The sequence below is a fragment of the Lycorma delicatula genome, chromosome 1, assembly GCF_047948215.1.
Source record: "Lycorma delicatula isolate Av1 chromosome 1, ASM4794821v1, whole genome shotgun sequence".
Lineage (NCBI taxonomy): Eukaryota > Metazoa > Arthropoda > Insecta > Hemiptera > Fulgoridae > Lycorma > Lycorma delicatula.
In genome coordinates, this window is record NC_134455.1 from 366,848,310 (window position 1) to 366,872,636 (window position 24,327).

The following is a 24,327-nucleotide window of genomic DNA, read 5'->3' on the forward strand; positions in this document are numbered from 1 at the left end:
CTTTAATAATTTTAATTCACAGATTATGATTATTTCAAATAGTTTAAGAAGTAATGTTACGTAATTTTATGGTTATTTTTGTTGGACTGAAATTTTGACTACCCCAAATGGTTTTTGCACTTACCGTGTGAAGGGATGGGTGGATTTTAATTTTCTTTTCACAAAATAATTATTTTTTTCGGGTTGTTAATTAATGTAATTAAATGTTATCATTGCTATTTAAAATTTTTGAGTTGGGGTAAGTGTAGCGAAGAGTGTGGGTTCCACCCTCTGAAAATTATTTTAAAAAGGTTCCCAAGAGTGGTATAAATGCCTGCAAACAGAAATACGATGGGATTGACAGCTGTTGAATAATAAATGTGGTAACTTTTCAAATGATCACTCAGTATATATTAATATTTTCTTGTTCATGATGTGTGTCCGCTTACGGACACTACTTTTTTTTTTAATTGTCTATGGTAAAATACATATTAGTGTTTGGCATGGTTGTCGGACGTTGGACGAAATTAGATGTTACTTATCTTTATAAAAATGTGCTATAATGTATAATTATAACTTAAGCCTTTTTTTGATAACCTTTTTACTTAAAAATGGTATATAACTTTTAAGATTTCAAAATGAATGTAATTTTTATATTTTAATAAAATGTATCTTGTAATTATGCCTAAAAGCACTTTTCCCTAGTTCAGTGATTAATTTTTTTTTGGTAAATTTTAATTTAATTTAGAACTTTTTATTAATACTGGTTCATTGAATATTCTGTTTGGCAAAGGACTATATGAAATTGTTTCTATTTCCTAAAAATAATACACCAGGGATTGGTTGATCATCACGTTGATGAAGAAAAGACTATTGAATCTGCCAAACCTAGCCAACTTAAAAAGTGGGTATGTGATATTATGGGGAGTATATTGAACTCACTTGCTTAATGATTGTCTAACTCAAATTTTAAACATTAATTTTCAGATTATTTGAAATTACCAGTGCTTTCTGAGCTCATTCTACTGGCAAAAATGAAAAAAGTTCACGTAAACACAGGTTTGGAAATGCTTTGTTAACTAGTTAATGGCTAGCGAAAGATTTTTCACCCTGATTCCTGAGCCAAGAATAAATAAAACTATACTGAAATTTTAGGAATCCAAATTAAGGGCTAAACTTAATGGTTGATGGAGGAAAGATTTAAAAAAAAAGTTACTGTATTAGACTGTATTAAATGTATCAATTAAATTTTTATTTTTTTAACACTATTAATTGTATTATCTTAACTTCATTTTCTATAGTAGATAACATTTAAGTTTTCATATGATAAATGTTAGTAATAAAATCAAATATCTTAAACTTGTATTTGTTTTTATTGAGCTATTTTACATTAGTTTTCTCAGAATTAAATTTTTTAAGTTTTGATAATAAATTTTATGCATTTATTAGTCATTTAACAGAGTTTTAGTATTACAATTGAAAAAAAAAGCATGTTTCTAGACAATAATCTTTTCTATTTAATATTGGTGATATGGTTCTGGGACCTATTTTATTCGATTTGTCAGGTCAAAAATCATAAGAAACCATGAAATTTATCTTTGATTTGTGTTCCTAGAATTTCAGTATGGTTTTATTTCACGCTTTGCCCAGGAATTAGGGTGAAAATTTTCACTATCCATTTACTTTTTTCATTATTTTCACTAGTAGAATGAGTTCAGAAAGCGCCAGTAACACTACACTATGTGAATCACTCTGAATAAAACCCCATAAACTTAGAGTTTCCAGAAATTCTATGTATATGTACTTATAAAAAATGTTTCTGACTGAGGGTGTTGTTTAGTTATTAGGTTGTGTGATTAATCCTGATTTTTTTTATGATTACAGTCTGATGGAGACGGTGGAGAGCCCCAAGCAAAACGAGGTCGAAATGTGGAAAAAATGGTAACAGATTGAAACAGCTTAAGTGGAGTTGTTTTTAAAATCTGGGACCACCTAATAATTTATTTGCTGGCAACCATCACATCAGCTGCAGTAGTAGTCTGCTGTTTTACAAAATGTATGCTCAGTTTGTGTATTTGTGTGCTGAGTCATATAGACAGTGAATTATGGACATGAATTTATTTGTTCATTCATCAATGATAATAAAAACAGTAATAATAATAATATAATTATTATTATTTTATGATATTTTGTTATTATATTTATTTCTTATTTCTTTATTTACTTAGTTCGTTTTTTAACTTTTTGTTAATTTGCACTGAATGTGTTCAGTTGCGTTATTTTTTATTTTATTTTTGTTTGTATATAGTGGTAAGACTTACGGTTGGTCTTAAGTTGTCATTCTGTTGATGAAGAGTTCATTTATCATTTTATTCTATCTCAGTCTGTTACATTTGTCTTTTTTCGGATGCATATATGCATTAAATATAATTTTTAATTATATAAATTAATCGATATGCAAACAAAAAAATAAAAATAAATACATTAGCAGAGGTGGAAAGTATCTGTAATTACAGTAATTTTCTATTTCTGACACTTTTACATAAATCAATTGGCATGAACCTTTTTGTACTGGTCTTTTATTAACTTCACCTCTTACCTGATTACTGTCTGTGTAATATTTATTTTATATTTTTTGTAATGAATTGTAACTTATAGTACAATGATGTAATTGTGGTATTATTTTCATAATTTCACTTCGTTCGTTTTGTTTGTTATGTATACATTATACGGATGGGGGGAGTCTGTAATGTATTTGTCAAGCATACTGTTTAGGGTTCCGATGTAAAGGTGTGCATTGGCTAATAATTCATTAAAATAAAATAATTATACACTGTAGTATTGTGTTCTTTTTATTTAGTGTGATTAATAATAATTCATTACTGTATTGTCGATAAGGTATATATATTTAAGGTATATTTAATGAGGGATAAATAACAATCTTATGGCTGGAGAAAATCAACTACAAAATTACAGTTGCATCAATTATTGCTTACGTCAGCCACTGACTGATGGTCTGAGAAGAGGAGAATTCATTTATCTTACCCTCTAGCCTCTTCTCTTTTTTTGAACTAGTAACAGAGTGACAGAGATTACAACTGTAATAATAACAAATTTTTTTATAGTTGGCTAAGTTTTGAAAAAACTTTTCAACTGTTGACTCTTTGAAAAAAGTTAATATTTTTATGAACTGATCTGTCTGGCACTACTTGATGTCACATGAAAGTTTATTTGTACATTTCAATATTGTGTCAGTTTGGTGATTATTGTACTCTTAATTCCAACAAAAGTTATAAAAATAAGTAAGTTACTTTACATAATTTAAAAAAAAATCATACTAAATGAAATTTTCAAAATAATGTAATAAGTAAATGTACATCAAATGGGAATTGTTATTGATAATATAAAGTAATTTCAATAAATAATACGTGTTTCTGTGAAATTAACTCTAAGAAACTGAAATCAATTTTCGAGATTAGTATACAGTAAACTTAACAGAGCTTCTCATAATGACAAATTTGTGTCTAAAGATTTGGCATATCCCTTCACAATTTCTATACCAATCATTGTTTTTTTTATTATGCCCTATTAAAAAAGAAAAAGCCAACATTTTTCTGTAACAGCCAAAAAATATGTATCCACTGAAAAAATTTTGTATTAGTTGGGTGTTACATTTTTCGATGGTTAAATGATAAAGTTATTTTAACTTAAAATATGTTATTTAAATTTATACTAGATCACAACCTGCTGGTTTACTCATTTCTATGAATTGTTTTAATAACTTTCTTTGTCTGCTATGTAACAGAGATGTACTAGATTACTCAATGCAAAGAACACCTCCTTCTTATTATAGACCACAAATGTTGTTTTAAATCAGGTAGTGTAATAACTCATTAGGTGATTTGTATTGTACTGTACTGCATCTTTAATTAATAGATTATTGGAATTTTGTACCTGATCTAACAGTTTCATAGTTAGTCTTATGACTAAAAATTCTACACCAGTGAATCTATGTGTCATCATTGCTTTGTGACAAGGAAATTTTCTACTGTATGGTATATGGTAGTGTGCAGTACTAAAATACAATCTTAGTTTTATTATTAAAGTTAACATTATTATTGAACTCATGATTTGGATAAAATATTTACTGTATTTTTGTGTAGTGAAATATTACAAAACCGTGTAATATGTTCAGCATTTACAATATTTATTCATCCTTATGGTCTTCAATGTGTTGGAGTTATTTTTTTTTATTTGTGAGATTATGGCTAATAAACATTCTTGCTGATAAAGAACAAAATTGAAATTGTTCAGGCATTACAAGAGGGAAGTAAGCAAGTTATTTGCTGTAATTTTAATTTAAATCACGATGTAAATGTCTACCGAGGCATTTACTTACATTGGTGGCATCCCAATGGGGCTTGGCTTATTACTATGAGATGTAAAATGTTAGAGGGCAAAAGACGACTTGTTAAAGTCCATCAGGGCTATGAATGTGGGGGAGGTATTGTGGCAACCAGAAGCGTCAAAGGGGTCTCTTTCCCATGCGGGGTTGGGGTGCAATTTTAATATGAAACAACAGAGAAAGGAATGTGTGTACCAGTTTCCGATTATCTTAATAAATCAGCTATTCATTACTTTCATAAGAAAGAAAATTCACACTTTCTATTTAACGGCCAGTTTTGATGACTAAAGCAAAATTCTTCGATAAAAAATTAGGTATAGAAACTTTTTAAAAAATTTCTGATGATTGGCTGCACAAATTTAGATTCACTACCTCACTTTTGGCAAAATTAATAGTAAAAAAAAAAAAAAATATTTTGATGTTAGTATTACCATTTCATGGCTCGAAAACAAGTGACTTAGAATTTTTAAGAGTTATAACAAAACCATTTTTAATGCGGTTGAAACAAAGATTTTAAAATGTGATTAGGTAAAAAAATTAAGATTTGTGCTGCCTGTATGATGTGACCTGAGAAATGGCAGTTATTAGGGATAGGCAAGAATAAAAAGCTTAGATATTATAAAAACATTAAGTCATTATATGTAAAGTAATAAAATTATAAATCTGTATGGATGATAGCTCCAGTTTTCAAAGACGAAATACAAGAATGGTATAGTAAATTAATAATGAAAAATTATTTTACCTTTGGGTAGCTGTGTAGTATCCAAGTACTCGCACAGATTGAAATTGTTTTTTTATTCACCAATGCAAGAAGTGTTCTGCAAGTTGATGAACCAGAACATTATTAGATGTCTTGAGGATGATTACAGAAGGAAAATGATGTATTGTCTTATTGATGAAAAAGAAGATTGTGAAATAACTTTTAACCTGTATTATGGAACCTGCATTCTTAAAACATCTTGGGACCTAGTTATAGCTGAAGCAATAAAACAGTTTAACATGCCATTCTTACTACACACAAAACAATATTTGAAGGAGATGATGAAATTGATAATCTACTATGCAGTGAATGGCTTAAACATTAATTTAACGTAGTGAAGATACTACAGCAGTTGTACCTTCAAATGCAATTATTTGATATTCATAAAACATTCAAAGAAAGGCTAATTACTAATAGTAATAGTAAAATTTATAGATTATATCATTGAAAGAATATGAATCTTAAAACGATTAATTTCAGTAAAATAATATCAAATGTAATGTGTTAGTTATCATTTACAACAAACAACAGAGTGTGATTGATGTACATATGTTAGCTTTTTATATTTGTACATTTATAGCATTGGTTTTTAAATTATATATTGGCAATTGTCTCACACTGTAAGCTAAGATGTTAAAGCAAAAGAGCCAAATTTGGAAATTGTTAAAGTAAGGATATACTGTAAAAAAGAACCTCTAATTATGTGTCTGTACACTATATACAGTTGAATTCTATATAACGAAATCAAGAATCCCAGGAAAATTTGATAATTAGAGGTTTTCATTATATAGAGGTAATAAGAATTCCCAGTCTAATTCTTTTTACGAATGTTTTATGATGAATTAAAATTAAGTAGTTATTTTTCTTTATAGCATTGTAGAAAAAAAATGTAAATGTATCTTTTTATGTCACGAGATACATATTAATCTAATTCATTATACGTACTGTGATAAAAAGTATGTATCTCAGGTAAAGACTTACCTTGTACTTAGAATGGATGTAGGCTATACTTAAAAGCTTATTGTAGGTAACGCTGTGTACGTAGAAAATTTGTGCTGATTAATTTTAATAAATTAAGTGTTACATAGTTGTGATTATAATTATTTTTATTGTGAATTGTAAATATTATTCATATAGATGTGAATCTTTATATAAATTATTTTATCCATAAACATAATGATAAGTTATTGTATTAATGATTGAAATAATTCTTAAAGATTGTAGTAGACTAGTCAGAGATTGAAACAGGACTCTTAATAGGACTGTCCAAACGAAGTGACAAGCTTGCTTATATACTGTATATGGAGTTGCTGATTTGTCGGGAGCTGAATGCATCCAAAAGGAGCCGAGTGAAGTGTAAAGAGCCAAATGTATTCGACTAAAGCCGAAGATCTTTAAATTTAAAAGTCCTATGATAAATAAAAATTAAAGTTCTAACATGTAAGCAGGAGCAACAAAAAAAGTGAATATTTGTAAAAGTATTTAAAAATTAAATAATCCTTAGTCTTATTCTTACACAGTGTAGTTTTATTTCTAGCACATAATTTTTTCACGATAACAAAAAATCAATACACTAACTTTTTTTTTTAAATTGATTAAAAAACATTAATCCTATAATGCATTCTTTAGTTTTAGATAGATATTGGTAGGTAGACCCACTGGGTTGGTTTATTAGTGAATGTGTCTTCCCAAATCATCTGATTTGGAAGGTGAGTTCCAGCGTTGAAGTCCTAGTAAAGGCAGTTACTTTTATATGGATTTGAATACTAGATTATGAACACCAGTGTTTTTTGGCGGTTGGGTTTCAATTAACCACGTCTCAGAAATGGTCAACCTGAGACTGTATTAGACTACATTTCACATACACTCATAAATATCATCCTCTTAAGTAATACCTGATGGTGATTCCCAGAGGCTAAACAGAAAAAATAAAGAGTTGTTTGGATGTTGCTCTGTAATAAACCAAGTCATCAGTTGTGAGTTGCAATTGAATGTGCAATGTTTCGTTTTGCGTTATTTAATTTATCGGAATCAATACTTGCGAGAAACATAATAGATCTTTCGGTAGAGTAACTCATTTTACTTGTTGAACATGTCCTTTGTGAAGGTGACAGTTCACTGATTTAGTGAAACGCAAGTTTTCTGAAAAGTTTCCAATTACTTTTGTCCTCATTGCAATGAATTTTGATAAATTTCAATCATCAGGCCCTGATGAAGATGCTGATGGAAGTGGAAGATCAACAAAAATAAACAAACAGAGGCAACTTGATATTATGGATGCTATATCTGAAAGTCTTATCAAAGTCAGTGCGTAACTTAGCACAGCATTAATGTATCGGATTTGCTACTGCACATATAGCTGTAAGACTGAAACTTTTCCCCTACAAAATAATGGGTGTTCAAGAGTTGAAACTTACAGATCATGTCCAAAGACTAAATTATTTTCTATGGTTTAAACATTTTATTGACGAAAATTCTGAATAATGTCCTTGACATTATTTATGTTTTTAACATAACGTACACACTGCAGTTTTATTTGAAGCACAATTTTTTCGTGATAACAAAAAATGAATATATTACCTTTTTTTTAAATTGATTAAAAATCACTAATCCTATTATGCATTATTTAATTTTTGATAGATATTGATAGGTAGATCCACCAGGTTGGTCTAATGGTAAATGCTTCTTACCAAATCAGCTTATTTGGAAGTCGAGAGTTCCAGCACTCAAGTCCTAGTAAAGGCAGTTACTTTTATACGGATTTGAATACTAGATTGTGAATACTGGTGTTCTTTGGTGGTTGGTTTTCAATTAACCATACATGTCAGGAGTGATTGAACTGAGACTGTACAAGACTATACTTCATTTGCACTCATGCATATCTTCATTCATACTCTGAAGTAATACCTGAATGGTAATTCCCGGAGGCTAAACAGGAAAAAGAGAGATATTGATAGGTAATGTTTACTGTATATCATTTTTAATGCAGTATTAATTTATTAGTTGAAAAGTGAGTATATTTCTGTTGTTTTCTATGTTTGAATAAGATACTACATTTAAAAAAAGTTTCACATTTATTTAAATACTCAAAAATGTTGTCAAGTACTTCATCCTTGAGCTGTAGTCTAAGCCTAATTGTTTTAAATGACTGTAAAACCTTATTGTCAGTAGGTTTTCTCTCCTCCTGCTGGTCATATGGATTTTCTTCATCATCGTCCGGAAAATCAGTAACAACAACTTGTTCAACAGCAGTGATGAAATCTTCCAGTGTAACTTCATTACTGACATTTCCAGTTGTTTGGAGGAATTTCCAATGATTTTTTAACTGTACTAGTGTCATATCATCTTCATTCTATTCTGCCTGTGGTACTGAAACCAGCTTTATAAAAACAATGGAATATTGTTTCATTGCTCTCTCTTGAAAAATGTCTCTCTCATTTGTCAAAATTTAAAAAAGATAAGGCCATTGTATCTCATTATTTTTTAGTTTTTGTGATTTTTATTTAAAATGTATAAACAAGGGGTTAGTAAAAGATGTGGAATCTTAAGGGTAAAATTTCAAAAAAATTCTCTAAGACTATATCTTTTTTAAAATATATTTTAAGACATATTAAAAAAATATTTTCTATTTGGGAATTTAAAAATCTTTGTCAAAATTTCATCTTCAAAGGGTAAAAATTTATTGACTATAACCATTTATTTTCTGTACTAAGTTTAAATCCATGCTTGTAGGGTAAATAGCAGGTGAGAGATTATGTTTCTGTGAACTTGGAAAAAATCGCTGTAGTTTAAAACACGACCACCATGCAAAAGTATAAATAAAAATATTTTGAACCGCCAAAATAAGGGTAACTTAATGAAACAAAAGTCAGATTTTTTTAATAGACAAGGAACAGTTACAGGGATTGCTTCATTTGAGTTTAATAATCTTCCTTATAAGTTGCCTACATCATGGTAAATGTAAGCTTAAAAATGTTTTCCGAGTGAACAAATTCTAATTCAAAAATTTATTTTTTAAGTTGATTGGAGATGTAATTGAAAATTATGAAAGTTGCCAAGGATTTTCTAATATTGATTTATGGTTAAAAATAAAAATATATTTTAATAATTTTTATTGCATTACTGTAGATTTAAAAGAAAATTGATTCGATATACAGTGTTCCATTCTATTGGCTTTTATGATACGGCCAGTGAATCTCTTTGTTAACCAGTTCTGATCTTTTTGAACTATGTAGATGTAAGTGTAAGCAGTTGAGAGATATTTGAGAAGGAAAATCCATTTACTTGTTGAAAGAGATAATTAAGGTTTTGGCTTAAATTTAAGCCAAAGACCAAAGACAGGTGTGTGACTGTTCAAGAATAAATATATTATAAAATAAAAGTTGTTTATATTCTGCCAGGAATTCTGAGACTTTTAGGTAGATTTGGCAATCTGTAACCATCACAGGTGATCACCTTGATTTTACAATTAATATTTCTGAAATGTCTTTGCTTTTTTCTTATTTATTTTAGCTAATGATTGTAACTATTAATTAAAGGAAAATGTGATGTAAAAAATATGACAAGAAGTTTGTTTTGCATTCCTTGCTGTAGTCAGGGGATTTGATGTTCCAAGTTGGGAATTTTGGCCTTCATACTGAAATCTTGAATGTTTTCTATTTCTTTCTGGACTTTTTTTAATAACATTAAAATTTTTATTTCAGGATTCAAGTTTTAATTAATGTTAAATTATTGGTTGGTTGTATAAATGAAGTGAAGGTTTATTTTTTTTTTTGAATGAAGATTGGAAAAAATTAAATGTAGTTATTGAGACTGAAGATGCTTTTTATAACTGCTTGAAGATTTAATTTTTTTATGCTGTTTGTGTTATGAGGTAGAAACATAGAATTTCATTAGGAAGGTTCTACATTCAAATCTTGGTCTAAGTCAGTATTTTTTTGTATGCCAAAAAAATGTATTCATTAATAATAACTGTAATTACTGTGCTAATACCTTTAACTATTTAGATAAATAATATGGTTTGAAATACTATTTCATAGCAGACTTGCTAGAGCAATATTTTCTGAACAAGTTTTTCAGTTTGAAAGAAAGAAATATTTGTAGAATGGCTGAATACTAATGCAAATTTTTCACAAAACAGTGGTATTCCAAATAGGGTAAAAGATTTGCAGTTAAAACTTCCAGATCAGTAGTTCTGTCACTTGTAGCTTCTTATAAAAATTCAAAATGATCTGCTTATTCAGTAAAAATACCAGGGTGAATCAAATTTAAAAGGTATTTTGTTCTATGCAGCAAACATTTCTGAACTGGTTGGCAGGGGGGTTAATGTTCGATGTGTTAGAGAAGGGGAACCAGCTTAGTTAGCTCCTCCGCTCTGTTCTGTTACCTATACAGTAATGAGTGAGTAAGAGGTTCCATTGTCTGTTGCACAACATGTAATCATAATGTTTTTAACTAGTGAAGGCGTTAAACTCGTGGAAATTTTAGCTTGTTTACATGTACAATTTTGGGATGCTACACAGTCCCAGAACCAAGTGTATACATGAGCCAGACAATTTAAGGGCAGGCAAGTAGAAAATGAAAGTCATAATCAATGCCCAAGGTCAAGTGTCACAGCTAACAAAATTGTGCCATTTGAGAGCTTATTGAAGGTAATCGCCAGTTCACTGTTGAAGAAATCGCATCAGAAGGGGGTATCACTTATGAGAGTGTTAAAATTAGTGCTCGAAGGGTTCTGAGATTGCTAACCGAAAATCATAAACAGATCAGGTTGGAGATCTGGGAGAGACTGCTGAATTGATTTTGGCAAGTAGGGAATGATTTTTTGAGGTGCATCATCACATGTGATGAGACATGAGACCATCATTGCACTCCGGAGTCAAAAATGGTGAGTAAGGAGTGGTGAAGGAAGGATGAGGGCTGCCCAGTGAAAGCAAAAACCCATTTTGTCAACTGGAAAAGTTCTTGCCACAATTTTGTTTTGACTCGAGGGGAGTTTTACTGCTTGATTTTCTCCACAGTCAGTAAACGATGAATGCAGCTTACTATTGCCAGCTGCTGAAACAAAAGATGGGGTATGCTCATCAGAGATGTAATCCTTCTCCATGATGCCCAGTTGCACACTGTGATTTTGACGAAGAATAAATTGAAAAAATACACTGGGAAACCCTCGACTGCCCTCCCTGCAGTCCAGATTTGTCTCCCTGAAACTATATTTGTTGGTGCCCTTGAAGAAATCGCTGTAGGGGAACGATTCGAAAACAATGAAGACGTAAAGGAACATGTGCGCAATTGGTTGATGACTTGTCCTCAAACGTTTTATGAACAAGGAATATTCAAGCTTCCAAATCATTGGCAAAAGGGTGTAGATCGTGCAGGAGAGTATATAGAGAAATGATGATAGTACGGGTTGTGTGTAATATTAATCAATAATTTAAAAAAAAATTACAGTTTATATTTGATTCATCCTCATAATATTATAATCTCTTGTCATTTTTAATCTTGTTTGGAATCTGAGCAATAATGTTGGATTACCTAGTTTCTGATCTTTTTTTAAAGTAATGAGTAAGAACATATTTTTTATAATATAAGATATATCATATTTTTAATAACTGAAATATTGCAATGAAATAGATTCTGCCAAGTTCCAGAGTGGTGTGATAACATATGGAAGGTACTATGTTTGACAAGGTTAACCTTGGAATTTTTATTTAATACATTCCATATTCCCACATATAAGCTTTAAACTTACTTAACAATGATGATTAATATAATTATGTAAAAATCATTCTTCCTAATGTAAATTATTTAAATCCATTCTTTTGTTATTATTTTTTCCTAATATGAATGTCTTAATTGATGAAAATTTTTTGTTTATTATTATTATTTGATTAGATCATGTCTATTCCTAAATCGTGTTTTCGTTCCTGAGGAGATTATATTTATTTAAAGTAGATGTTAGTTACTTTTAAATCATTATTTACATCTGTTGAACTTAAATTACCAAAAAAGAATATTAGAAATATAATGCAGGATCAAAAAGTCTCATTTTTGTCATATTACATGGATATCACCATCATAATAAAACCAGATATGCAAAAAAGAGTATTGGGGATTTTAATTTGTTATAATACAAAGGACACTAGAAAAGTTTTACAATACTTCATTTTTTATAATTTTTCAAAATAATTACCACTACACATTGCACACTTCTTCAATCTTTGAAACCAGTCTTCAAAGAAACCTTGCCCTGTTTTGTTGGAGATCTGAACACACTCATCATCGCAAGCCCTTAGGAGGTCATCATTGCTTATATAGTGTCTCCCTTTCAGGCTGTAGTTACCTGGGAGAACAGTCTGAGGTTAGGACTGCCTGCAGTTCTGACCTCGGACACTTAACAGTGTTATTCCAGTACCAGCCAAATATTCAGACCAAACTTTGGAGCATTATTGTGGTGAGGAAAAAATTCCCCATTCTTGAATTTGGATGCAGCTTCTCGAGAGCTTCTACAATTTCAGGCAGGGATTCCTCAGTATACTACTTCCCTGACTGTATTTTGAGTTTCCAACACAAGACTTTCTAAAACTCCTCTCGGATTAAAAAATACAGCCACCATTCTCTTGTTCACTGATGTGGATTTTTGAACAGCCATGAGGGATCTCCTCATCTTCAAAGACTCAAACTTTGTTATGAGCCTTGGTTGCGATGTCATAAAAATATAGCTAAGTTTCATCAACTGTCACAATACTGTTCACATAGGGAGATTTCTCATTTTATGGTACCATGAAACACAACATGCCATCTGATCATTGGTCAAGTTATTTGGCACCCAGAGAGTACAAGCTTTCTAACTTGAAAGTGATCTTCCAGAATAACACACAAACTGCTAATGCATTAATGCCTAATGACACCTCTATTTGGTGGTAGGGCACACTCCTGTTTATCTGAAGCATTTTTTATTATAGCAATGTTTCTGTCAGTCTTAGACAAAGATGGTCGGCCTGACTGGAGCATCCTCAAGGCCAAAATTCCTCTTTCGAACTGCCAGAACCACCTAAATATTGTTGTATGATGTGAACAGTCCTTTCCAATCACTGAAGTTATTTCCTCTAAACACTGATCAACACTTGACCCATATGCATAATTTTTTGGTATTCAGTTTTTGATCATGACAATATCTCTACCTCTTTTCACTAACTTAACTAAAAAGCAAATGATTTGTTATGTCATATTTCAAAACTTTCTTAGTATCCTTTGTATACCATGGATGAGTTGTAGATTGTTGTTTTAAGGCTAGAATCAAAGAGAAACAAAGGATGGTTTTAGTTGTGCTTATGATTGTAGATAGATTCTCTTTCTTTTCATTTGGCAGCATCAGTAACAAATATGGCGACAACTAAACAGAAAACGTCTGTTTGAGTTTGTAGAATGTGTGTCTGAAGTTGCAGTTCAGTGTGGCAATTTCTTATTCAAAATATTTTCGTTATTATTTATTTATGAATGCCCCAATAATAAATTATTAGTTTATACATCTATGGAAGAAAAATTGAGCTTTAATTTAGTTCTAGAAAAACTAGCAATTTTTTTTTTATTAGTAAAACCTATATTTGATATTTTTAGGGTTGGATAGTTGTTATCTATCTTATAGGGCTATCATAAAAGTGATTAGTGTACAACAGACTGATTATTTTAATAAATAATCACCAGTAATCATCTATAGGTATATCATATGATGCAAATACAGATATATAATATATAGCTGCTCATGATGCTTATTTGTTTTTGTCAGATAATTTACATATGTACAATGACTGTTAAAAGTTTTTGAGATTTAACAGTTTAGCTTACTCACATTTGCCTGTGAAATATGGTGTATTCAATTAAAAGATCAAGTTTTCATTATGAAGTGATATGCTTCTACATAATTTTTTTAAGTTTTTAACAAATTATATAAAGAAAAATATCCCAGTATTTTTGAGAATTCAACTTTCAATATTTTACATACATGGCGTATAACATAGTTAATACAAGGTCATGTTACTAACAGAAAGAAGACAACAAGCTATAGCTTAAAGAAGTATCCACAGTTCAAGAGCTGAATAATCAAATAGTGGGAAGTTCTCATAAGTTGTATTAATTCAGATTAAATTCACAAATTAAATTTTAAGTTTTTCATGTGATTGTTTTTCCTGAATTAAGAAATTTAGACAAATGAAATTGCTTCATTACTTTCAGTTTTCATAGAAAATTAATGTAGGATTTCCTTAACTTTTTTTTGTTATCTCAATAGATGACGGTTCCATGTTTTTTTTTTGTATGTGAATTTGCATAATAATAATAATTGTTTAGTATTGCATTGGTTGAAAACAAACATAAATGATGAATAAGATAAGTTCTCACTGTTTATAATTCTTAGAGTGAGGAATGGTTTTCATGATTATGTTTTGATGAGCATTGCAATTAGTGATATATATCCAAAATGTCATGGATATGCAATCTATCTAAGACTTTGAAGTGGATTGTTAAATTAAAGTGTGCACAATATTTAATTTCAAAATTTGAAATATACAGTTGTTTGTTGGAACCAAATTGCTCTGATGGATTTTGGTTTTCCATCAGAGGTAAGTTATTACTTAAAAAATTATATCCTGAATTTTGGGTCCAATTTCATGTGCAGCAATGTAGTTGTATAAACTTTGATATTACTTGTATAAACTTGTTTGATATTACATTTCAAACAATGGCAATTAGAGAATAATTTTTTGTTTCAAGTAGTATTGCTTCATACTATTGTAGCAGTGTGATGATGGATTATGTAGCTAGAGTATAAGAAATAAAAACCTTACGATTATTTATTATTTACATGCAACTTATTTATTTATGAAAAATCAAGTAGAAAATACCTTCTTTAGTTCCAGGAAAATCTGACTACAGTTAACAACAGGAAAGTAAAATTATTTTTATTTAGTACAATTTACAGCATTAAAAATATATTGTCCTGTATTTTAATATTAGTTTTATACAGTTCTTTAATATGGTAAGTTTTGTCATTGTAGGTTTATAGGTAGAAAAATAAATACAGGTTGTTAAAGAATGAGACAACCTTGTGAGAAAATTAGTATGTTACAATAGTTATTGAAAGTGGTCTACTATGCGACACATAAATTGAATATGCGTCACATAATTGAATATGACATTGCATCCTCTTAAACGCGTGTTGTAATGTTTTTTGAGGAATTGCAGCGACACATCATTCAATTTTGCTCTGTGATTCGGGAATGGTGGGAGGATGAGTTTTGTAAGCTGCATCCTTAATGTATCACCACAAGAAAATGTCTTTTTTTTTGTCTTCAGTCATTTGACTGGTTTGATGCAGCTCTCCAAGATTCCCTATCTAGTGCTAGTCGTTTCATTTCAGTATACCCTCTACATCCTACATCCCTAACAATTTGTTTTACATATTCCAAACGTGGCCTGCCTACACAATTTTTCCCTTCTACCTGTCCTTCCAAAATTAAAGCGACTATTCCAGGATGCCTTAGTATGTGGCCTATAAGTCTGTCTCTTCTTTTAACTATATTTTTCCAAATGCTTCTTTCTTCATCTATTTGCCGCAATACCTCCTCATTTGTCACTTTATCCAAGTGACAAATGAGGAGGTCTGATTTTTAACATTCTCCTATAGCACCACATTTCAAAAGCTTCTAACCTTTTCTTCTCAGATACTCCGATTGTCCAAGTTTCACTTCCATATAAAGCGACACTCCAAACATACACTTTCAAAAATCTTTTCCTGACATTTAAATTAATTTTTGATGTAAACAACTTATATTTCTTACTGAAGGCTCGTTTAGCTTGTGCTATTCGGCATTTTATATCGCTCCTGCTTCGTCCATCTTTAGTAATTCTACTTCCCAAATAACAAAATTCTTCTACCTCCATAATCTTTTCTCCTCCTATTTTCACATTCAGTGGTCCATCTTTGTTATTTCTCCTACATTTCATTACTTTTGTTTTGTTCTTGTTTATTTTCATGCGATAGTTCTTGCGTAGGACTTCATCTATGCCGTTCATTGTTTCTTCTAAATCCTTTTTATTCTCGGCTAGAATTACTATATCATCAGCAAATCGTAGCATCTTTATCTTTTCACCTTGTACTGTTACTCCGAATCTAAATTGTTCTTTAACATCATTAACTGCTAGTTCCATGTAAAGATTAAAAAGTAACGGAGATAGAGAACATCCTTGTCGGACTCCCTTTCTTATTATGGCTTCTTTCTTATGTTCTTCAATTGCTACTGTTGCTGTTTGGTTCCTGTACATGTTAGCAATTGTTCTTCTATCTCTGTATTTGAACCCTAATTTTTTTAAAATGCTGAACATTTTATTCCAGTCTACGTTATCGAATGCCTTTTCTAGGTCTATAAACGCCAAGTATGTTGGTTTGTTTTTCTTTAATCTTCCTTCTACTATTAATCTGAGGCATAAGATTGCTTCCCTTGTCCCTATACTTTTCCTGAAACCAAATTGGTCTTCTCCTAACACTTCCTCCACTCTCCTCTCAATTCTTCTGTATAGAATTCTAGTTAAGATTTTTGATGCATGACTAGTTAAACTAATTGTTCTGTATTCTTCACATTTATCTTCCCCTGATTTCTTTGGTATCATTACTATAACACTTTTTTTGAAGTCTGACGGAAATTCCCCTTTTTCATAAATATTACATACCAGTTTGTATAATCTATCAATCGCCTCCTCCCCTGCACTGCGCAGTAATTCTACAGGTATTCCGTCTATTCCAGGAGCCTTTCTGCCATTTAAATCTTTTAATGCTCTCTTAAATTCAGATCTCAGTATTGTTTCTCCCATTTCATCCTCCTCAACTTCCTCTTCTTCCTCTATAAAACCATTTTCTAATTCATTTCCTCCGTATAACTCTTCAATATATTCCACCCATCTATCGACTTTACGTTTCGTATTATATATAGGTGTACCATCTTTGTTTAACACATTATTACATTTTAATTTATGTACCCCAAAATTTTCCTTAACTTTCCTGTATGCTCCGTCTATTTTACCAATGTTCATTTCTCTTTCCACTTCTGAACACTTTTCTTTAATCCACTCTTCTTTCGCCAGTTTACACTTCCTGTTTATAGCATTTCTTAATTGCCGATAGTTCCTTTTACTTTCTTCATCACTAGCATTCTTATATTTTCTACGTTCATCCATCAGCTGCAATATATCGTCTGAAACCCAAGGTTTTCTACCAGTTCTCTTTATTCCGCCTAAGTTTGCTTCTGCTGATTTAAGAATTTCCTTTTTAATATTCTCCCATTCTTCTTCTACATTTTCTATCTTATCTTTTTTACTCAGACCTCTTGCGATGTCCTCCTCAAAAATCTTCTTTACCTCCTCTTCCTCAAGCTTCTCTAAATTCCACCGATTCATCTGACACCTTTTCTTCAGGTTTTTAAACCCCAATCTACATTTCATTATCACCAAATTATGGTCGCTATCAATGTCTGCTCCAGGGTAAGTTTTGCAGTCCACGAGTTGATTTCTAAATCTTTGCTTAACCATGATATAATCTATCTGATACCTTGCAGTATCGCCTGGCTTTTTCCAAGTGTATATTCTTCTATTATGATTTTTAAATTGGGTGTTGGCAATTACTAAATTATACTTCGCGCAAAACTCTATAAGTCGGTCCCCTCTTTCATTCCTTTTGCCCAGCCCGTATTCACCCACTATATTTCCTTCCTTGCCTTTTCCAATGCTTGCATTCCAATCTCCAACTATTATTAAATTTTCATCTCCTTTTACGTGTTTAATTGCTTCATCAATCTCTTCGTATACACATTCTACCTCATCATCATCATGGGCGCTTGTAGGCATATAGACGTTAACAATCGTTGTCGGTTTAGGTTTTGAATTTATCCTTATTACAATGACTCTATCGCTATGCGTCTTGAAATACTCCACTCTCCTCCCTATTTTCTTGTTCATCACGAAACCTACTCCTGCCTGCCCATTATTTGACGCTGAGTTAATTACTCTAAAGTCACCCGACCAAAAGTCGCCTTCCTCTTCCCACCGAACCTCACTAATTCCTACTATATCCACGTTTACCCTATCCATTTCCCTTTTTAAATTCTCTAGCCTACCAACCTTTTTTAAGCTTCTAACATTCCACGCTCCGACTCGTAGAATGTTATTTTTTACTTTTCTGGTGACCCCTTCCTTAGTAGTCCCCACCCGGAGATCCGAACGGGGGACTATTTTACCTCCGGAATATTTTACCAAGGAAGGCGCCTCCATTATTACTTTTGAAAATGCAGAGCCACATTTTCTTGGAAAAAAAAACAGCTGTAGTTTTCCATTGCTTTCAGCTGCGCAGTACTCAGAGTACTGAGTGATGTTGATATGGCCGTTTAAGTCATTGTGACTTACGCCCCTAACAACTACTGAAAGAGCTGCTGCCCTCTTTCAGGAATCATTCCTTAGTCTGGCTCTCAACAGATACCTCTCCGATATGGTTGCACCTTCGGTCCAGCTACTCTGTATCCCTGAGCACTCAAGCCCCCTCACCAACGGCAAGGTCTCATGATTCATAGAGGAGGATTCATAGAGGAGAAAATGTCAGGAGGGGATAAATCAAGAGACTGAGGGGGCCATAATCCCTTTGAAATCACTTGTCCATGAAAACATTGATCCAAGAGTGCTGTTGACAGTATGAGCCATAGCATTGACGTGCTGAAACCACATATACTCTAGCTGATCTGCAGGTATAGTGTTTACAAAGTGTTGTGCCCTCTGTATGTAGCGCTCACTGTTCACTGTGCCATGAAAGATTGTCATGAAATTGCACATCCCACAACACCCACTTTTTGTCTGGGCAGAGGAGACTCATGTAACTGATGTGGATTTTCCATACACCAAATGCATGAATTCTGTGCATTCATGTATCCGTCAAGGTAAAACCATGCCTTGCAGACCAAAACTAATCATCAAGTTCCTATTCCCGATCTTGTGTTACAGATGTCATAAACCATTGACAGAAAGCTATACGTTTTCCAGTGTCTACAGTTAACAACATGAATTTTATATGAATGCATCTTTAAAAACTTGCGCGATGCCATGTGGGCACTACCAACAGAGAGACTAGACCAGATAGATAAACTTCTTGGGACTAACAGAATATGCAGCTTGCATGTCGATCAACTTTTCTGATGTTAGCACTTTTGGCTGCATTTGCCACATTCCCTGTCTCTTGCAACTTGTCGTACAGCCATTTGATGGAGGACTTGTTTGATGCATTCTCACCATACTTTTTTGTGAAGGCATTCTGGGTCTGAGCATAAGTGTGGCACATCTAATGTGTTGGTAGACAATGAATTGCTCTGCTGCTTTGTGTAACCCATTTTTCCTCAGTTAAACCAGCAAAAAATGAAGGAAATATTTTTCTATACAATTGTGTCACATTTCGAGCACACTATTCATAAAATAACTATAGAAAATAGGTTTAACATCTAAGAAAGCAGCTTTTAAATAACAATTTTTACCATTGAATAATCTATAACCTGAAATATTTTATCAAATTTCATGAAGTATTCATTTAATTTAATGTTAATTATATTAAACCAACTGGGATGTACATGTTAGCTAGAGAAGATTTTGCATTCTCATTGGTATTCTACATGCTTCATATGTTGGTGGGTGACCATATTAACATGACATCAAAAACATCCTGTAATTGAATTATACAATTAAAAAAAAAAAAAAAAAAATCAATCTTTTCTGGATAAAATAACACTTGTCGTTTTCCATTATCTTTTTATTGGCATGAAAATAAAAAATCTTATTTTCCAGATGATTTTTTTTTTTTTTTAAATAAAATTTAGAACTATAAAAAGATAACTATGATATAAGTTTGATATTTTAGCATATGTTGTTCTCTCTACATGATATTTATCATCCTTTTGACTTGCAGATTAAACAATTTTTAAAACATACATGATTTTTTTTTTGTAAAAGAAATGCATTCCAGAATCTGAGGATGCTTTGGAGTAAAGATGATGTTGGAATAATCAGTTTGACATGATCTGAAATTGAAATAAAATAAAAGATGTGTGATGTAGATTTGAACCTATTTTACGTATTAAAAAGTTAATAAGTCATTTAAGTACTCACAGTTTCAGCTGAACATACATTTTGTTGCAAGTAGTAAAGTATGAAGTTTTCTTTCTTATAAGCATAGACATGTCAAATATTTAATAATCTGTTAAATTAATTTGATTTAATTGGTAAATTTAAATTCTTGGGCTCTTAATTCTAGTTGAGTACCCCTCACCACATCTAGTTTGGTGCTCTGCTCATTTGATCATGCTTCATTTGTAGGGATTAGAGATAATTAAAATTGGCCTAACAGCTTTAAGTGCTTTTTGAATAAATAATGATTCATTGTTGATCCTGTATAAACTTGGGAACAGAAAAAAAATCTATCTTATTAATGTTTGGTAATGAATATGTGGAACAGGTATTAATCTTATTGTACAGTATTTTTGTACAACAGTTGCCACCTGAAAGTATATGATCTTCAGTAGGGAAATGAACCCTGCTTTTAGCCTTTGTTTAACAGCTATGTTGTGTTGGAAGGGGCTAAATCAACATTCAGACTAGTGTATATATTAAGAATAAAAATAGTACATTATGCTACAAGCCTCTAATGATAGCCATTAATACACAAGTGTGAAGTAAGTTATGACATGAGCCTTGGCAAGTTTTGTAAACTTTGCAAGAGTGCATTAATTGCCATTATAGAGTTTCATACAATTTTTATTACAGCTGAGAAAATATTGTGATTATTTAAATTTGAATCAATGATAGAATACATTGTTTACTGATTTTTTTTTTATTTTTAAAAAAATACACCTTTGTGACAATAGTTTAGTAGTCATAAGTCTGTCTTTCTTTAATATTGTTCAATGTTAAAGACATTTCTTCCTCGTAATCTGATATAATTAACAAAAGAATAACAGTATAATGTAGAAACTTATTTACCTAATGCTATACTTTAAAATTAACTTCAGCTTACTAACTACTAAATCGGATTAAAATCAGAGTAAAAAAACAGCTGATAGATTAAACAATACCTGCTTCTGATTGGTCAGTGGTTGAAAAGATTAGGCTTTTGATTGGTTAAACATCCCAACCCTGGTAGGGCAAGACTCCCGCCTTGGTCCCTGACACTTCCGTTTGCCACACCCCCTCGTTCATAGTCCTGATGGGCTTTAATGGGATTCGTCTTTCACTCTCTAAATTTTTACATCTTATAGTAATAAGCCAGGCCTTGTTGGGATGCCACTGATGTAAATGATATTTACATTGGTGATTTTTAAACTTGGCTTTTGCCTTTGCTGCAGGACTTATCTGGACATCTTGAATGGTCAACATCGTTGCCCTCTGAACTAGCTAACCAAATTCACGGAAGCATGAACCCTGTGCCTAGTTTTACACTTTATAGAGCAGTTGTCGTTCCGCGGCCAGTCAACTGTACAGGCAGTCTCTAGCCAGCCGGGGAACCTGGGTGGCTAAAGACCTACTTATATCCCTACTCACTACTTATACCCCTATCAAGGGGTATAAGAAGTGATATAGTACTTATACCCTTGATTGGTTGAACAGCTGTATCAATGAAAATCTGTTTCATAATGACCGTCATTGTGATACAGGTTGCAGCTGCGTAATTCAAACATTATAATACACCAGCCTCTGTGGTACGAGTGGTAGTGTCTTGACCTTTCATTCAAAGGTCTCGGGTTCAAATCCCCATCAGGCATGGCATTTTCACCTGCTACAAAAATTGTTATTCATCTCATCCTCTGGGTGGTTCCAGAGGTAAAAAAAAAACATTATAATACAGCCGTACAAAAAAAATTATTATTTCTGTAAGTTAATGTCTTTTATTTCCCCTACTGACAAAACTAAAATCTACTGTTAATAAAAAATAGTACTGTAATTTGTTGGCTTACACTGTTTATTTCAGTCATTCTTATGGCTGTGAGATTTGTAAAACAGTAGATATACAATTAGCACTAATCAAAGTTATTTTTTCTGAGAGTTGCACAGCTAATTACTATGATGTACATTGAGTGAAGCTATCACATATAGGGTGGAATATAATTTGTATTTCAACAAGGTGGTATGCTGAATTGATTTCAGTAAAGAAGGAAACAAGGAAATATTTATCTCTCTCCTCAGTTTCCTTAGTTAGCTTAATATGGGATACTTTTTATTCTAATGAATGGCAGTGTTTTTGGTTTTCATGGTGCCATAACTTTTTTTTGCAAACTTAAAAGCATAGAATAATTAATAATAAAATAAATTTAAACATTTTTTTCAGATGTTTTTACTTTTGTAATTTCTGTAAAAAAAAAAGAAAAATTTATTTATGCCGATACCAATAAGATGTTTTATGTTTGTAATGAGTAAAGATAAATTAATTTTAATTAAATTTATTATTTTACTGTTTTTGTTGTTAGGATTAAATTAACAACATTAACAACGGCTTAGTGTTTTGGCAGGAGTGTATTTATATTTTGGAAGGAAACCTTGTTTTTTTTTGGTATGTTTATTGCAAAAGGCACTTGACAAGATTGTAAGAGTCGTTTTTAAATCGGATAACAGTGGGAATATACAAAGGCTCTGTAGGTACTACATTCTTGTTATGATACTACTGGAATCTCTGATATAAACCTACAAAATGGTAAATAAGGGATCAGGAAAAGGAGTGAATATTGGGAATAGACTATCAATTCATGGAAGAACTCAAAAGAGGTCGAATAACACCACTCAGAAAATAACTTTCAGATGCTTTCCAAACAGTTCACAATTTCTTGGAAGATCAAGCATGTTATTTACCTAGGACAGATACATCACATGACTGATCAATGATTTTCTATTAAACAGCAAGATGTATTCTGTAAAAATTTAAAAAATCACTTGATAGAAGATCAAATTGTTTATAATAAACATTTCCAATATTCCCAAAATTATTATCCAACTGAATTATAAACCATTTAGGCAGATCTTCTGGGCCCCAAAATTAGTATAACTACCAGAATCAAGAATTTATTAAAGACTGTCTTTTCTGAATTGAGCTTTGAACTCATATTTCTTAACAAGACCTTAAAATGTTAAATATCACTTTTATTCTCATGATCTTTTTACTTAAATAAAAAAATACTATTAACTCTTTCTAAAATCGAATACAATAAAAAATAAGTATGTAACTAGTAGTACTTATGTAATAATTGTGATTATTTTAAGTACAATTTTTTAATCAGCTGATTTCAGAATTTTTTTAAAGTGTAATGTTAAAGCATAAAATTAAGTTGAATATTCTTACTGGGAAGTGTAATATTTTAATGATTTATTTCTTTTCTACCCTGCGACTTAAAAAACAGTACGGTGATTTGTATTGCTAAGTTTAAAATTATTTCAACTGGAAGAAAAAATATTGGACTGTTATGTTTTTGAAAAATAGTTTTATTTTTAAGAATTTTGGGAATGAAATAAAAACAACACTACAAAAATATTTATTATAAAGTATCATAAAAATACTATATAGGTATAAAAATAAAATGTTTTGGTGAAATAATATAAAAAAAATGTTTATTTATTATTTTCTAGAAACGCATATTAAGAAAAATTAGTATGTGATCTTTAATATACATGTTAAGCCTACATATGTATCATTGTTAGCACTTCAACAAAAAAATATATATATTTATTTTATTTAACCATATATCTGTATATATATATATATATATTTACAGAGTGTCCCATATAAAACGCAACCCATCAATCACTCATCCAAGAAATTTCAAAAGCTTACTCCTACCCTACTCGTTACTGAAATGGACTCGTCCAACATCTGAACATCGCGGCGACGCAGTAGAACACTACCGATAGTAACAACAATGCAATCATAACGTTCAGTGTATTGCTGGAGACAAGATGGTGTTTTCACTAGACGAACGTGTTTTCATCGTCGAGTCGTACTTCAGTACGAAATCAGCGGTTGCAGTGCAAGATTTGTTTCGTCATAAGTACTCAGATAAACCAGCTCCTAACAAAACATCAGTATTAAGGTTAGTTGCAAAATTTAGAGAGACCGGTT

General features: G+C 31.3%; 1 protein-coding gene across 1 annotated transcript in view; it reads left to right on the forward strand.

Annotated features, from left to right (window-relative positions):
- pds5 (cohesin associated factor B pds5) overlaps positions 1-2,817 on the forward strand; it is a 184,463-nt gene extending 181,646 nt beyond the window's left edge. The window contains exon 24 of the mRNA XM_075353663.1: positions 1,864-2,817. Within this exon, the coding sequence (XP_075209778.1) occupies positions 1,864-1,932 (69 nt within the window). The 3' untranslated portion in view covers positions 1,933-2,817. The remainder of the gene's footprint in view (positions 1-1,863) is intronic.
- The last annotated feature ends 21,510 nt before the right edge of the window (positions 2,818-24,327 follow it).